This window comes from Typha latifolia, chromosome 5, assembly GCF_019914945.1.
Source record: "Typha latifolia isolate L0001 chromosome 5, TyphaL0001v2, whole genome shotgun sequence".
Lineage (NCBI taxonomy): Eukaryota > Viridiplantae > Streptophyta > Magnoliopsida > Poales > Typhaceae > Typha > Typha latifolia.
Window position 1 is genome coordinate 12,912,136 of NC_133090.1, and position 17,432 is coordinate 12,929,567.

General features: G+C 38.2%; 2 protein-coding genes and 1 non-coding gene across 3 annotated transcripts; 2 read left to right on the forward strand and 1 right to left on the reverse strand.

Annotated features, from left to right (window-relative positions):
* Positions 1–774: 774 nt before the first annotated feature.
* LOC140788851 (large ribosomal subunit protein eL39x) lies at positions 775–7,835 on the reverse strand. The gene is made up of 6 exons (XM_073138323.1): positions 7,748–7,835; positions 7,436–7,638; positions 7,113–7,331; positions 1,261–6,807; positions 1,074–1,177; positions 775–969 (listed from the first exon to the last, which is right to left on the reverse strand). The coding sequence occupies exons 4-6, from the start codon at positions 1,261–1,263 to the stop codon at positions 921–923; spliced, it is 156 nt and encodes a 51-aa protein (XP_072994424.1). The 5' UTR covers positions 1,264–6,807; positions 7,113–7,331; positions 7,436–7,638; positions 7,748–7,835; the 3' UTR covers positions 775–920.
* Positions 7,836–9,411: 1,576 nt separating this feature from the next.
* On the forward strand, positions 9,412–16,165 carry LOC140789360 (chaperone protein ClpB3, mitochondrial-like). The gene is made up of 10 exons (XM_073139028.1): positions 9,412–9,786; positions 10,498–10,716; positions 10,785–11,022; positions 11,618–11,813; positions 12,044–12,098; positions 12,540–12,690; positions 13,520–13,828; positions 13,914–14,179; positions 14,262–15,191; positions 15,660–16,165. Exons 1-10 carry the CDS (start codon positions 9,505–9,507, stop codon positions 15,966–15,968), a joined length of 2,955 nt encoding a protein of 984 aa, XP_072995129.1. The 5' UTR covers positions 9,412–9,504; the 3' UTR covers positions 15,969–16,165.
* Positions 16,166–16,715: 550 nt separating this feature from the next.
* TRNAS-AGA (transfer RNA serine (anticodon AGA)) lies at positions 16,716–16,797 on the forward strand. The gene has a single exon. It is a non-coding gene; the product is annotated as a tRNA-Ser (tRNA).
* The last annotated feature ends 635 nt before the right edge of the window (positions 16,798–17,432 follow it).

Here is a 17,432-nt window from a genome sequence, read left to right on the forward strand (position 1 = left end):
CAGATATAATCAAGCAATTCATTGGTCTTTTTTTTAATATTAATAATGAGTTTATGAGCTAGTCCGATTATTTGTGCCTAATTGTTTTTAAATAATACCTAAATATCGGCGACATAATAATAATAATTGTGATTGTATTAAAGTAGTTGTTAGTTTTATCTATGGTTGCGTATTGTTGATGTGGGTCACACTTCTTTATTGGTATTTAAGCTAAACTACTAACGGAAGTCGTAAAATGTGATAATAATGCCACGTTAGCAGTATTAATAAATTTCAACAACCAGCCAATAGAAGATTGCAACCTAGAATTGGGGTTCTAAACTTTATCTTTTAAGTTCAATATCATACATACTTCATCATCTAAACTTCAATTTGGTTTATTAGTCACTTCGATCTTCTGAAATATTGCTTCTTTTCATATGACATTTTTTTTTTCTTTTGACGCTTTAATCTCATTAACTATATAGAACTTATGGAATATCCCTTCTTCGACAAATTTTAGAAAGACTATTTACTCTTATTTTATTTTTTAAATGTGGATAAATCATTTGAACACCATTAAAAAGCGATAGATACTAAATAATTAAAAAAAGGGGGATAGCAGCTATCCAAGGATATCTGCTGGGATATCCGAGGCATTTTTGTTCTCTTTTTGGGTAAAAAAAAGAGAGAGAAAATTAGCCCAAGCTAAATTGGAAACATAATCTAAAGCATAGCTAATTCGACTGATGCATCGAATTAACATTAATAGGTAGATGAAGGAAAACAAGGTAATTTTCATCCATGGAGCAATGGTTTCCGATCTGAATATAATTCAAGGTTAACAAGAACAAATTCGACTTCTAAATCATCCAAAAGTCGCTCCTTTTCAAGCTCAAATCTCTCCAGAGGAGTATAAAAAAGTGACTTCGAAGACGACCTCAAAACCCTAGCTTCGTGCGCCTCCAGTGCCTGCGCTTAGCGTTGTACCTAAACGAAAAAAAAAAGATCATCGAATCAAGCTAAATCAGGCGAAGAAATCGTCAACAAAAAAAAAAAGAAGGGCGAAAGAAACTTTCAGATCTGGATCGGACCTGATGGTGTTGTCGGTCCGCATGCGGATCCAGTGGGGGATGGGGCGGTTCTGCCGCATCTTCTTCGCGAGCTTCTTCTTGATCATGAACGTCTTGTGCGACGGCTGCGATGAGAAAGGTAGAAAAGAAGTGAGATTAGAGTTGGAATTTGAAAACCCTGAAGAAACCCTAGCGGAGAGATGAGTACCATTTTGCGGCGACTACCGAAAACCCTAGACCGAGGCAAAGTGGGGAAGATACGAACAGAGGAGGACGATACTACGATAGTAGTCTATATAGGAGAGTCGGCAAGCGCTCTGCACGTGAGCGTTGGACGGCTGTGATGGAGTCTGATGATTCGGGTTGCGCCCGTGTTATCCTGAAACAATTAGGGGCTAAAAAGTAATGCCATATTACCTCGTTAATCTCGATTCTTTACTCTGAAACAAGAATAAATCAACCTTAAAACGCTTAATTAATCACAAAGAGTCACCTAAACGTCTTACATAGTTAAAAAAAAATAATCATGTTACCAAACAAAAAGTTATAACTCTACAACATTCACCTAGTAGCAGCAAACCCTGGCAGGAGCTTCATTTCATCTACCATATGATAACATTTCAAACTGGTACTTACAATTTGGTACTTAAAGCTTTTACATGAGGTTTAGTAGTAAGTATCAAGAGCTTGTGAGTCAACTAGCAAGAAGAGGGATAGATTAACAAACTTTCCTCTAAGACTCTTCACTTGCATGATGCTTCTGAGTAGAAGTTGTTGGATGTGAACGATAGTTGATACACACCCTGGGTGAATAACATTCAATGCAACAAGAAGCATCCTATCATCAGCACCTTAGAGAAATTCATGCAGAACCCACAAAGGAGAATAAGAAGAAGAAAATTTACAGCCAACAATTTCTTCATACCCTCATCACCACAGCTCACAGTTGTCGGCTTCCTTTCATCATCTTATGAGAAACTTTCATGACCTCTAACTTTCTTCCAATCTGAGAAAGGAGCTTACGAGACATTTTAGAATCAAATAGAAACAAAATTATGGTCAAACTGCACAAGTTTATCATAAAAGCTTTGGTCAAACAAGCCCTTAGAAAATTTGAGCACCATAATAACTATCTCAAAAGGAAGAAAGTATAGCACCTTTCTTAAGCTGCTACTCACAATAATCATACTTTCGGTCAAGAATCATTTCCTCAAAGATTACATCATGCATATTACACTTAAAGCCTTCATGTAAAAGAAATGTAAGAGAAGCACCTTTTTCTGTCATTATTGCTGTTATAGGTAGGAGCAGCTCCTGTAGTACTCCAGCTTTCCTCTTTGCAGTTTGCTGAACATGTAAATCTATGAAAAGAACATACACAGATCAATTGTGGGAGTTGCAAAACTTCAACTCCCTTCATTTTTCGTTTTACTGTCATGCAGGGCCGATTCTCTTCAGGTCTGCAACTTCAGGACAATTTTTTTTATTTCTTTGCAACAAAACAAGTTTTGCCCTTACAATGGGAATACTGATCAAATGGTTAAAATGGCTCAATGTTGTATGAGTATCAGAAACTCAAACCGCCACATAGCGCTTCAACTAAAACAACATTTAAGTTTCCACTTCTCTCAATAAAAATTAAAAAGCCAGTTTTGCCTGTACAGAATGACCTAGAAAAAGAATATGTAGGCAACTAAACCAAACAACAGAACCTTCGGAAGGATAAAAACTTATATCAGAATAATAGTAAAAGAATACAATACCCAACTTAAGAGCTCTAACATCAACAAACGATCATTCAGACTTCTGCCTTGCAAATATGCTTCAGTATCAAAAGATCAACAACATGAAACTAATTATCCATCAAAACTTAATCTACCTACCATAATCTAATAATTAAATATCAGAAAAACAAATATATATATATATATATGAAAAAAAAACGTGGAAAGAAATGGACATGGAGGCTCAGATTGGATATTTATCAGATACTAAAATTACAAGGATAAGGCCAAATCCAAGACCAGTCCTCAAACCCACTATTCCCCATGCAAATATAACCATCTATCTCTCTTTCTCTCTCTCCCTATCTAATCTCCATATCCCTTCATTGAAATGGCAATAGCTAAGATGCTGCCACATTACTCTGTTAAAAGTTTGTAGAAGTGCTCGTAAGCATAGCACGGTACATGGCTAAAATTGGTTGTCTGCTCAATAGCAGACCATCCTAATTTTGCCTTGTCATCTTCATGCAGCAAAAGAACACAGTGGGATGGGCAATCTGAACGAGCCCAAAAAGCATCAAAATTTTAACCTCAAGCTTTAAATCAATACCAACATGTATGCATCCAAGATAGGGTAAAGATCTAATGCGTGAGATGCAGGGGTGCCAAAATCATCATTGCCTCCGAAAGAGAAGAGAAAACAACATAAAATATGAGCAGCAGCAAGTATCAGCAGCAGCTACAGAAGGGGTTTAAAATTACAGAAGTTCCAATTTGAGTGAGGAATCGGCCCTTCCAACCATCCATCCTCTCAAAAGAAGGCTCACACTTATTACATCAGGTGGTCTCATTGTATTGTCATATGCAGACACACTCTATATCCCTTCTTTTGACATATTTGCAGAGTTCACATATGGCTGCAAATGGTTGCCTGCTGTAAAAGCAAGCCATCCATTCTTTGCCTCGCCATTTAGCTGGAAACTCAGTAAGGGAAAATCATTTGAAATGAACAGTACAAACTAGGGGTGTAATCGAGCCAAGCTTGATTGAACCAAACTGTGATCAAGCACAACTTGAAATTAATGTCGACCCCAATACCGGTGACCAAGATTGGCTAAAATAATTTCAAGCTAGCAAAGACTGATCAAGCTTAGTCCATTTAGACAGAAGATTGAGCCGAGTTTGAGAGAACAAAGCTTGAGCAGCTTGATTATTTTGACAAGCCTACTCTGAAAGAAGAGAGCATTAAAGTTGCAAAGCAAGAAAATTGGCAAACCAAGTTTTTCAGAAGAAAAATGATATTTGAATCCAAAAAATGTAAGACACAAAAGTGATATTTTAGAAATTTTATAATGGCAGCTTCAATAAAGAAACAAACACAAATCAAACCAGCTAAATATAAATGTATAGAATCTCACATATGTTGACAACACAGAGTAACATATAAAGAGAAGCATATATAAGTGTATATATGGTATATTTATATGTATATGTATATGTGTATGTACAAAAATATGATAGTAACAAAAAAAATGTGAAATTAACTTCATGAAAAAAAAAAGAGGAAAGAGAAGGAAATGGAAGCGGCTCACACTGATCTGAAACGAGGCTTGCTTTGGGACAAGATCCAAGCTGCCTTTTACATGTATTACTACAATTTCTTTCCACATATCTCTGCAGAGCTCAAGAATGGCTGCAAATGGTTGCTTGATTGACAGAAACCATCAAAATTTGCATTGAAATCCCATCTCATTGAAAAAGGGGCATGCAAAATAAGCTCATCGACCCGTGAACACACTCTCTCTCCTTTTTCCACATATCAGTGCAAATGGTTTCCTGCTGGGAGCATATCAAACCGTCCAAATGTAGCCTTGCCATCTCATTGAGACCTTAAAGCAGAGATATCAAAACCCTAAACCCAAGCCCTAAACCAAAATCAACGAGTCTGCATCATAAACAGGATAAAGATCCCAGCAATATGTGATGATGAGCCAAAATTATTACTGCCTCAAGAAAACAGCAAACATAAACAGCACATAAACAATGTTTAATCCATAAAGGAAGAGGAAAAATCAAAAGAATAACCCAGAAACTGAACTTCTGCAGCATCAACTGCAATAATTTTTTCTTGATATGATAGCCAATCAAGAGGCACTGTCGAGGCCATCGAACTTGTCTTTGAATCAACAACTTATGAGAAGATGTAAAATAATTCGAAGAGGAAAGGAGATGGGGTTCCACTTTGAGATTACTTCAGTAATCAGAAATATCTCTTCAAATGCTCAATCCCCATCAATGGTCATATCCATTATCATCGCCACATGTAAATTGCTATAAGAGGAACAGGAAGACTCTCAATTTTGGAAAAAGATTCATTTGCTTAAAAACTGAGTGAGCAAACCGAGGAGGAAAACCCTATCCAACCACACCACCCCTCTGGATTCTATCTCACTTTCTCAAAGCCCATGCTCAAACCAAGGACAAGCTGCATTCCCACACAAAAAAAACGTCCTGCCTAGCCAGTGCTCTAAAACTAATGAGCATTCTAGAAGAGGAATAATACTTGGAGTACTTTTAAATGTACCCCAGAATGGAGAGCTCCTAGCTGCAGGTCTTTAGAGATTTCAAAGGGTATACATGCAAATAAGAGATGTTAGAGGGGTATACATGCAAAAGAAGCAAATTTGCTTGGAAGAATCAACAAATTTAAGTCAAAGGGTTCAAATAATAGAGAAACTCCTTGCCCATTTCACGATTCTCAAACATCAAAGCAAACTAACATCAAAATCTTCAATTTTTATGCTTTCAAAATTGAAAACCAGATAGGCTAACATAGTTGTTCCTGTATTAAATACCCCCATCATAAATCAAATATAAAAAGCTAAATGCCACCGGAAAATAAATGAAAGACATCAAATTAATAAATAAAGCAAAGTGGAAAAGAAGAGAAGACCCAAGTGGCTCAGATTGGCCCATTTATCAGACAATTTTCTGTGATAAGACCAGATTTCCAGAGCACATTTCCAACTGATTGTGCCACTTACGGTGCAAACATACATACACATATACACACACATACACACATACACACATGCTTCTTTTCCACATATCTACACAAAGAGCAGATATGACCACAAATGGTTGCTTGCTGGCTAGCAAGCCGTCCAAATTTGCTTCGCAAGATGAGAGGTCTGAGCATTGCATCAAAATTCCAACCCAACGCCCTAAATCAGAAACAAAAGGTTTGAGTCATATTCAGGGAAGAGATCCCATCTATATGTGATGCGGAGCCAAAATCGTCCTTGCCACAAAAAAAAAGGTGTTTAAAAAGCAAATTATCAAATTTTGAACTTGGAAACAAATACAAGTTTAAAACCAAAGCAATTCGTCTGCCCAACCACTGAATGATTTGGTATCCAATGCCCTAAATCAGAAACAAAAGGTTTGAGTCATATTCAGGGAAGAGATCCCATCTATATGTGATGCTGAGCCAAAATCATCCTTGCCACAAGAAAAAAAAAAAAAGGAGTTTAAAAAGCAAATGATCAAATTTTGAACTTGGAAACAAATACAAGTTTAAAACCAAAGCAATTTGTCCGCCCAACCACTGATTGATTTGGTATCCAACCAAGAGCAGACAGAAAATTTCAATACCTGAAGGGCCTCAAAGATAGAAATGGGAACAATCATGGGCTTCACTTGGACAGGAGGGGAAGCCCTTCTAACCTTCCACCATCCGTGCACTGAAAAGCCTCATGTTTGTGGAGATATAACATTTAGGAAAAAAAGATCTCCAAACCAATGGGCAAAAGAGAGGCTCAGATTCACCTGCAATCCTCCCCCCCTCTCTCTCAAAATAGGAACCTTTCTAAGGCAATATAGCTGCAGCGGCCGCCATCAAGGCCATCCAAGCTGCCATGCCAACAAACGCCTTTGAAGGGGTTCCAATTCAATATTACTTCAACGGAGGCAGCATTCGTGCACCACTAGGCTTTAGGCGGAGGAGAGGCGGCAGCCTAAAGCTCCAAATGCTGTGTAAAGCCACGCACGATTTTGCATAAATGTAGGGTGTTATATGCAAATTTCCCTTGGCAATCAAGAAGAATGTAGTGGCTATTATGATATTTTGAAAGTTTTCAGTAACAATTATGTAAAATACAAACAGAGAGACGTATATCTAACATCTGAGAGGAAAAATAAAAGCTAAGAACTGAAGACATCATCAAAGGGAAGAAAATTATATATATATATATATATATATATATATATATATATATATAGACACACACACACGCACACACACAAGGAGAGATGGGGGAGTGAACCTTGAGGTCACCTTTGATAAAAAAAAACGCAAACTTTATCCTTCCGTCCTCTACTCCCACCAAGATCGACATCCAAACTAAGGATGATGGCTGCAGCGGTTAGCATGCATCGGAATAATGCTACGCCCACAAACACTTTACAAACACTCTGCAAACACTTTCGATGTACAATCCAAGCTGCCTTGTTTGCTTTGAGTTTAGGGACCACTCCTGAACTGGTTCAGTGACCCCTAATCACCACACATCTTTTTATCCTTTTCGTATCTAATCAAGTTCACTCTCCAAAAAAATCAAGTCTAAAAAATGAGACTAATTAATCGACTTTGGAGCTTACCCTCAAACCAAACAAGGTTAGTGTCGAACGAAATCGCGATTCGAACTTAGGGATTTACAAATCCACCGGATCACTTCTTTTGCACTAGATCAAACATCTTAGTATAGGGTTCTGCCACAAAAATGAACAAACTTATGAGAGGCGTTACCCTCCTCCTTCCTCTCCTCTCCCCCAAATCGGCATCCAACCAAGGTCGACGACGGCTGCACCTCTTGCCATGGAAGCGATCCAGATGCCATGCCATCAAACCTTCGTTATGGGATGCGGAGCAACACGAAGAGAAGAGAACGAAGGATTTCGCTTTGAGATTACCTCTTCGATCTCTCGATCGCCTCTTTTGAAACATCTAGAGAGAGGAGAGCGAGCAAGCCGAGGTAGCAAACCCGCTCCATGAACAGCAAGCACACTGTCTCCTAGGGGGGAGAGCGCGGGTTACAAGATCTTATTTTAGAGTGGAAGATAGCAGAGACTAACGGGTCGGGTTTCCATAATTTATCCGAGTAAGACTCCGAATCCGTTATACTTCACAGCTATTTGCTAAAACAAGCGGCTATTTGCATTAAAGAAAACTTTTAAACTTTAGTAATAACAAAATTAATCTTACCGCCTATATAAATTATATATATATTTACAACAAAAAAAGATGTGCATCTAATATAAAAAATAACCTCTCTCGTTATAAAATATATCCTCTATAAACAAGCCATGGTAAAGTGATATTTGAACATTTTTAGCTCTTAAAATCAGAAAGACATAGCAGCATCAAAATGTTTTAATTCTAAAACATTCTTCTCACCATCCATTGCTGTTGGAAAAGTTGATCATGATCCAGTAATTTCAGGCAGCAGTAATATTAATGTTAAATAACTTTTAATTTAGATATAAGAGTACTTCTGATACGACTCGGTCCACATTGACTCCACTCGCAATATTGGGTTAATTGTGATTAGTTTATTTATCTAGTTGATTTTTGTTTGAAGAAATAAAAAGATTTTTATGGGGGGGGGGGGTGTTCGAATGTAGGGACCACGTTCAAACGGGTTATGCAAATGACTGTACGCGTTTATAAAAATAGAGAACGCAAATTATGTGTTCAAACGGAATCAAGTCGTTTGAACGCGATCGTTTCTACACACGTTCGCAACGACAGAAAACTGTAATTCTGCGTTCGAATGCGCTCGGGCGCATCCGAATACTCTGTAGCAAAAATTGTTATTTTATTAGGATTTTCTAACTTAGTTAATAGGTCCCTAGGTTGAGCCTCTATAAATATGTGGAGAAAATTTTAATTTGAGTTAATTTAATAATTGAAAATGGCACTGTGCCTTTATCTTCTTCTCTACTTGCTTTAGCCATTGGCACCCTCTCCTATCTTTTTCTATCTCCTGCTCAAGTTTTTGGTCGACTTTCTCTAACTCCTAATACCCCTCTTTTACAACAAATTTCTCCCCCTTCACACCAAGAAATTAACCCGTTTGATTAGATCAAGTCGATTCGCAACAACTTTCAGGCTATATAATTTTGACAACAGTCTCTGTTATAGCATAGCAGTGAGAATTATAAGAATCAAAATTATCATATCAGAATACATCCCAAAGATATACGCGATTATCCAACTATGTTTCTTCTTGCTTTAATTTATTTTCCAATTTAGACTAGGAAAAGAAAAAAAAGAAGTCAATTTAATCATTTTCATCTCTTATTCTAATTATCACGACCTAACATCATCCTACCCCATATTTTTATTCTAACAATTGTTCATTTTTCTTCAACCAAACAGAAAATTAGAATTAGAATTAGAATTTAGAATAAAAAAATTCCAATTAAAAAAATTCTTATTACGCAGTGAAACGGATCGCATAGGGAAAAGAAAAACAAAGAAGAGAGCTCATGGCACGTGCATAGCACTCCACTCCGTGTTCTTGTGTCACAAGCAAGTTCAAGAACTCTCTCCCAACTTCCACCACATTCTTCCTTCTCGCACTATGCTTGCTCACAACTGAAACCCCTCCACCTCTCTCTCTCTCTCTCTCTCTCTCTCTCTCTCTCTCTCTCTCGGATTCTTCGCCATGATACGTCGTTCCGCCACAACTAAGATCGTCAAATCCGCCTACTTGGCGGCGGGGGCGGCGCGCCGCTCATTTTCTCGCCGCCCTCCTCTCCGCGCTCTCTCCTCTCCCTCTCCTTTGCTCCTCGGCCGCGGCGCAACCGCCTCAACTTTCGGCGCGTGCGTCGGAGTCGGAGACACCATCGGAGCTCTTGGTTTTACGCCTCTCTTCGAGAAGGGATTCCTCGCTCGCCCATTCCACTCGACGTCTCCTTCTCAGTATAGCTATGGCAGCTCCCCCCAGGTTCCAGTTGTTCTTAATTTTCTTCCGAATTAGGTATTTTTAATCCCTATTGGCGCCTTTTTTGTTTGCCTTTTGTATATATGTATATTTGGCTAATGCGAGAGTTAGTAAGAGTATAAAACGTCCATTTTGCGAGGGAAATTTACTAGTAGGGCAGTGTTATAAGGGATTTGTTGAGGTGGAATTAGAAGATCTCGTGTGCAGAGATTTTAGATACGTAGAAGTGCTACATATATATTAATTTAATTTTGTTTGGTTGTGATTACAAACTGCATACATGATGGATATCCAAATTGATGAACGTTACCGGATATTGTGATCTAAAATGTCGGAAGTACTTTGATGTGATACTTTTGAGTTATCTGGATGGATCACACACATTGATCAACTGATAACTAAATGGTCAATGTTTCAACATAAAGTGAAAGAGTTGTTTTGGTTGTATCGTTGAGCTTTTGGAATGACTCGATTTTATGTACTGCCAAGTTGCCTACATAGTTTGGTAGGCAGAGTGTCATCTGTCAGCATCGAGAGACACTGCAATGTTGTAGTATTTCTTGCTGAACTACTTATTGTATTTATCTCGACGACATACATAGTATGTGAAAGTTTGTTTCTTGAGACAATCTCTCAACCTAAATTGATACAAGTTCCTTCTCTTGGCAATTTGTATGACTATGCAACTGAACATTTTTTAACTCACTCCTCCAGATTAACCAAGGTGAGTTCACGGAGATGGCATGGGAGGGGATTATTGGTGCCGTAGATGCAACACAAGTGTGCAAGCAGCAAATAGTGGAGTCAGAGCATTTGATGAAAGCTCTTCTGGAGCAGAAGGATGGTTTGGCTAGGAGAATATTTACCAAGGCTGGAATCGACAATACAACAGTGCTGCAAGCTACGGATGAGTTTATCACTCGGCAGCCTAAGGTAATATTATTGCTTCTTCAATGTGAGCAGCTAGAAATCAACAGAAAGTAAGAATGCTACTTTGCCAGGTAGTTGGTGATACAAGTAGACCAATTATAGGATCAAGTTTTGTGTCCATTTTGGATAGTGCAAAGAAGTATAAAAAGGAGTTTGGTGATGAATTTCTGTCAGTCGAGCACTTTGTGCTGGCATTCAATGCAGACAAGAGATTTGGGCAGCAGTTATTCAAGAACCTCCAACTCGGGGAGAAGGAATTGAAAGAAGCTGTATTATCTGTACGTGGAAATCAACGAGTCACTGACCAGAGTATGGCACTCAATTACTATTTTCTTGTTTTCTTCAAATAGGCAATTAGTAAAAGTATGACTATCTATGTTTAAAACCAAGTGATCTTTTCTCTAGCAAAATGTAGTAATTTTGTGATGATATCAGAGCTTGATTTTGATGATCGTAGTAGCACAGAGACGAAATGTCGACAATCAGTGTTGTCTGTTTCGATGGTTGACTGCCTGTAACAGATTTCACACACACTTAACTGAATAACAGAGGATATTGATTTAGGTCAACGGTTATTACCATCATAGAAATCTCAATAACTTTGTTTTTAGGTAAGGGCGTTCTTCAAGCTAGGCCAGTGAACAGCCTATCCGTTTCTGTTTTATAATGTGTGTATTTCTACTCTCTAGATTATGCAAAACTTCTAAACCATTGGTTCCACACAGTCATTTGATACCACATCTATTACTTTCTGTGCATATCCATTGTCATGGTTGTTTGCTTAATCGCATTGCTTTAACATTATTTTCTCCTTTGTCATATTGCTGTAGTTCTTTCTTATCATCTATTTTGGAGGGACATTAGATCATCAAGCTAATTCACCATACTTTTCTGATGCTGCTAGATCCCGAGGGAAAATATCAGGCACTAGAGAAGTATGGCAGTGACTTGACAGAATTAGCTAGGCGTGGCAAACTAGATCCTGTTATTGGCCGTGATGATGAAATACGTCGTTGCATCCAGATACTGAGTAGGAGAACAAAGAATAATCCTGTTATCATTGGTGAGCCTGGTGTTGGAAAAACTGCTATAGCCGAAGGGTACCAATTTCTAACTTTGTTTTTCTTTCTTTCTATCTTCCTTTTTTCCCGATAATAGGCAGTTAGGGAGTATCTTATGCTGGTTGTACAAAACCTACTTCACCTGTCCTTTACACTGACAGTTAGATGTTAAAATAACTTTTTGTCTGTCAGGACTAATCACCGATGTTCGAAGTTTGCCTTTGATTCATTTATCCTGTTTTATCTTACGGCTCTTTAATGTTGTGCAGATTAGCTCAACGAATTGTGCGAGGAGACGTTCCTGAACCTTTATTGAACAGGAAGGTACTCTTATTGGATGGTGCATCTATAGATGAGCACTTATTTTATTTCTTGTTGGCTATTGTTGTTTGCTTGTGTCTACGTCAGTATTTGAAGATAGTAAACAAGCCCATGACAGCAGTTTGGAGAGGCACTTGTTTTGCCCATTTTTTTAAAAAAAAAAGATTGTTTAGCAAACGAAAACAAACTCTTACATTTCTCTGTTACTATGTGTCTGCTATGACCTGTTAAATATTGCAAAATTGAGCATCTGTTTCAAACTGATATCACCGCACTACTAGACTTCAACATATGCTGAACATCTTGAGTAACCTATCTAGGGTGACAAGTCACAAGATGTTGGTTTCAGGTATCTTGTTTTATAAGTCATGTTTTGGGATGCAATGGAAATTAGTATGAGTAAATTAGGCATGGCATATGACACTTTTATTATTCTTTTATCAGCTTATCTCATTGGATATGGGATCACTTCTTGCTGGGGCTAAATTTCGTGGTGATTTCGAGGAAAGACTGAAGGCTGTTCTAAAGGAAGTCACCTCATCTAATGGACAAATCATTTTATTTATTGATGAGATTCATACTGTTGTTGGTGCAGGTTTGTATCTGCCAATGTTTTGATTGAGCCTTTTACTTTTAGCATCCTGTTTTCATGTTTATCTTGAATAAAAAGCTCCGTGAAGTCATTCAGGCCTATGCAGCCTACTTACCATGCGATGCACCATACAGCCAACTCATTGGAAGGATTCTCTGGTGGTTACAGCCCATTTTCTGTAAAAAATTTCATGGAACTGATCTGGAGAATTGGGCTTATTACTTGTATCCCTGACCCTGACTGATTCATAAGGAGGATAAAATCTCAATCTGCGCACAAATTTATCTATGTTTGCACAATAAGGTGACCATATAGTAAGGAAGGTTTTTCTGAACACGGCCATCATCATGATTCATGGCAACCCTTTTGCTAGTAAAATGCCCGCAATGCACCCACACCTCTACAGTGCCCCACAAAAATAGAAAAGGAAGAAATGGATTGAGCAACCATTTCCAGAAAAAAGAAATGATGAAATTCCCAATTACGTAAAATAAATTTTTTGTTCGGATGAAGACTGGTTTTAGGTTGATCGATTGTTATTCAAGTTGTTCAGTCCTCTGTAAAGTCTTCTGTTTGTTTAAGCCACCTATATGCTATACATGTTTGATGTTCTTGTGGGCTGTGATGGTAAGGAAATCCATCTGGTTCAAATGTCATAGAAAACCTTGTTAAAGCCTAAACTGGATATTTGATTTTACACGTAAAGTTGTATAGCATGCTATTAATGCTAAAATCTCCAATGAGATATTTGGTTGCTGTTCTTGACTTTTTTTCCTATTAACCCTTTCCCCCTTTACTTTGATCTTTACCTCTCTTCTGATATCTGCTGCAGGAGCTACTGGTGGGGCAATGGATGCAGGCAACTTACTAAAACCAATGTTAGGTCGAGGAGAACTCCGCTGTATTGGAGCAACTACATTAAACGAGTATAGGAAGTATATTGAAAAAGATCCTGCTTTGGAACGAAGATTTCAGCAGGTTTACTGTGATCAGCCATCTGTGGAGGACACAATTTCCATACTCCGTGGGCTACGTGAGCGTTATGAATTGCATCATGGTGTGAAAATATCAGACAATGCTCTTGTTTCTGCTGCAATCTTGTCAGATAGATATATAACTGAACGCTTTTTGCCCGACAAAGGTATGTAAATTATCTGTTGACTGTGTTGATATTTATATGATCAGAAGTGCTTTAACAGCCTGAAGCCTGTCTTCTGTGGTTGTAGCTATTGATCTTGTTGATGAAGCAGCTGCAAAGCTTAAGATGGAGATAACATCAAAGCCAATTGAATTGGATGAGGTAGATAGAGCAATATTAAAGTTAGAGATGGAGAAACTCTCATTGAAAAATGACACAGATAAAGCTTCCAAAGAACGTCTAAGCAAGCTGGAAGCTGATTTAGCATCTCTTAAGGAAAAACAAAAAGAACTTGCTCAACACTGGGAGTTCGAGAAGTCCTTGATGAATCGTATTAGGTCAATTAAAGAGGAGGTAAGTTCCTTCTGTCTCGATATACAAAAATATGCTAATTTACATGAGCATTTATAAATTGTGGCATTTTATATTGTTAAAGGTTGATAGAGTTAACCTAGAAATGGAAGCTGCTGAACGTGAGTATGATTTGAATCGTGCCGCTGAACTAAAGTATGGAACGCTGATATCTCTACAAAGACAGCTCGAAGAGGCTGAGAAGAAACTTGCTGAATTTCAGCAGTCGGGGAAGTCGATGCTTAGAGAAGAGGTGACAGACCTTGACATTGCTGAGATTGTAAGCAAGTGGACTGGTATCCCAGTCTCAAACCTTCAGCAGTCAGAAAGGGAGAAGCTGGTCTTCTTAGAAGACTTCCTTCATAAGAGAGTAATCGGTCAAGATATAGCAGTTAAATCGGTGGCTGATGCGATCCGTCGTTCCAGGGCAGGGTTGTCAGACCCAAATCGGCCAATTGCAAGTTTCATGTTTATGGGTCCTACAGGTGTGGGGAAAACTGAGCTTGCAAAAGCCCTTGCTGGTTATCTTTTCAATACAGAAAATGCCCTTGTAAGGATTGATATGAGCGAGTACATGGAAAAGCATGCAGTATCTCGTTTGGTTGGTGCACCGCCTGGGTATGTTGGTTACGAGGAGGGGGGGCAGCTGACCGAAGTTGTTCGGCGCAGGCCTTATTCTGTAGTTCTTTTTGATGAAATTGAAAAGGCACATCATGATGTCTTTAACATTCTATTGCAACTACTTGACGATGGAAGAATAACTGATTCACAGGGGAAAACAGTTAGTTTTACAAATTGTGTTATTATAATGACATCAAATATAGGGTCACATTTCATTCTGGATACACTTCGAAACACAGAAGACACCAAAGAAGTAGTGTACGAGATAATGAAAAGGCAGGTCATTGAGTTGGCTAGGCAGACATTTCGGCCAGAATTTATGAACAGAATCGATGAATATATTGTTTTCCAGCCGCTCGACACTAAAGAAATCAACCGTATTGTGGAGATACAGGTAATTGTTGAAGTGTAGATGTTAGACATGCTTAACTCTCTTAATACAACTGGTAATTTGATATGCAACATTGAGTTCCACTTCTGTTCAGTACAGTCCCACTGACATTTTACCAACGAGGATGCCTTATTTAGAATGTCTTATAGTTGCTTAACTTATTATCCAGTTTAATGTTCACCTACATTAAATAAATCCCACCGAGTCGGCTGGTCTTGTCATGTTACACTGGGAAGGATGTAATTTTTGCGAACTCCCTGATTAGCATATGTATCTTACTTTTTTTCAAGGATTCAAATTCCCCTTGCAATAAAGTTAATCATACTACCCCGTTGTAATGAATCATTTAGTTTTCTCATTTTATCAGCCTTCATAAGCAGCCGCTTTTCTTACCTTATGTAATTTCTGTGCTCTTGATCATTTTCTCTGTGATTTGTTCTGAGCTCTGATATAATTGCACTGTTGCTGCAGTTGAATCGTGTGAAAGACAGGTTAAAACAAAAGAAAATTCACCTTCATTACACACCAGAAGCAGTTGAGCTCCTGGGAACTCTTGGTTTTGATCCTAACTTCGGCGCTAGGCCTGTTAAGAGGGTGATTCAGCAGATGGTGGAGAACCAAGTCGCTCTCGGAGTGCTGAAAGGAGATTTCAAAGAAGACGACTGGATCATTGTGGATGGCATCGCCCCAGCATCGAAGGACCTCCCTTCTCAAAAGAAGCTGGTTATTAGAAAGCTGGAAAATGTTTTGGTTAATGAACCACTGGTTGCCAATGATTAGGTGAGTGGAAATTAATACTGCCTGCTTGTTCTCCTCTGTTGTCATTTCTCTTTAGTTGCAGCAAGAATGTGAATAGGAAATAGAAGCACATATGATCTTTGTTATTACTAGAGGATTCGTGTGAAGTCGAAAACATTTCAGTCTGAGCAGTGTAACATCTGGATTTTGATCACTAATGGACATTTCGGCGTTCTAAATGCAGCATCTCCTCTTTCTAATGCATACATTTTAGAATTTCCGGCTTCATGGAATGGTTGCCATTTGGTGATCATACTGAAACAGAATCTTATAACTCTGATCAAATTCTCAAATCATGAGCCCCTCCACAGATACGCATATATAGAGTTGATAACTTGGCTCCAGCCAGGCTAGCTAATCTCAGTGCTTGCAAAGCAGGAGCCGAAACTATGTATTCTTTTGCAAGAGTTTCATCTGATCCCTTTCTTCAGGAATATATTAAGCTACACGCGTCGAGCAATGTCTTTTTGGAGAGAAACTGCAAATAGCAAATGGTTACCACTCTAAGAAGGTTTGGACTTTGGAGAGAAATGTAGGGACGAAGAAGATTAGTTTAGTCTAGCAAAAAGGATTCCTCATCGAATTTTCTTTGACAATAGAAGATAGATAGCAACTGCATTACATTCTAAGAGTAGAGTAGAATTCTATGCGAGACTTACTGCTTGCCAATGTAGGTTTCATTAGATCACTTAGAATTTAAACATTTGGTATAACACGACTAATAACCCAGTGGTCGTGCCGGAGTGGTTATCGGGCATGACTAGAAATCATGTGGGCTTTGCCCGCGCAGGTTCGAATCCTGCCGACCACGCTAATTGTTTTTACTTTTGTCACTTCTTTAATCAATCGACTGTTATTTTAATACTTCTCTCTCTTCTTCTCATCCACTACAAGGAGTATTTTGGTTATTTAATATAATTTCTTTAAATTTTTTTTTTGTAATATCACATTAAAGGTGATAAATGATATTATTATTCTAACTTATGATTAAACCTACAGTTTTTCTAAACCTATTTATGACAATTTATTTAAGATGTAAAAATTAAACTCTGTTAATTAAATTTTATAGTTAAACTATATCCAAACGCCACCGTTGAAAAATCGTCTAAATGAGATATTCTAACATAGTACAGCTGTAAATGACTATAAGTTCAATTTTACTCCTACCAACACCTTTAGTCGTTGGAGGAAAATGATCATAATGACTCTGGACTATATGCGAGCTAACAGCAATAGTATAGACCAAGTTCTCCTCCTATTGTTGGCTGGACCCCACCAAATCATAGTTAGAATCATGCTTAACTGTGACGGTTCTGTGGACCATTTAACCAACAAATAAGGAGGGGGGTTGGATCTTGTACAGGCATAGAAGCGATAACAACTTCCAAGTCTCTTTCAGCTTCATCAGATTCATCAATTTTAATGATGTATAAAATCCACCTAATT

Excerpts from the sequence above, each read along its gene's own strand:
- LOC140788851 (XM_073138323.1), bottom strand. Across the intron at positions 970-1,073 it reads CGGACCGACAACACCATCAG|GTACAACGCTAAGCGCAGGC; the intron begins GTCCGATCCAGA and ends TTTTTCGTTTAG.
- LOC140789360 (XM_073139028.1), top strand. The coding sequence starts at position 9,505 with ATGATACGTCGTTCCGCCACAACTAAGATCGTCAAATCCGCCTACTTG. Across the intron at positions 10,717-10,784 it reads TTATCACTCGGCAGCCTAAG|GTAGTTGGTGATACAAGTAG; the intron begins GTAATATTATTG and ends CTACTTTGCCAG. Across the intron at positions 12,099-12,539 it reads AACCTTTATTGAACAGGAAG|CTTATCTCATTGGATATGGG; the intron begins GTACTCTTATTG and ends TTCTTTTATCAG.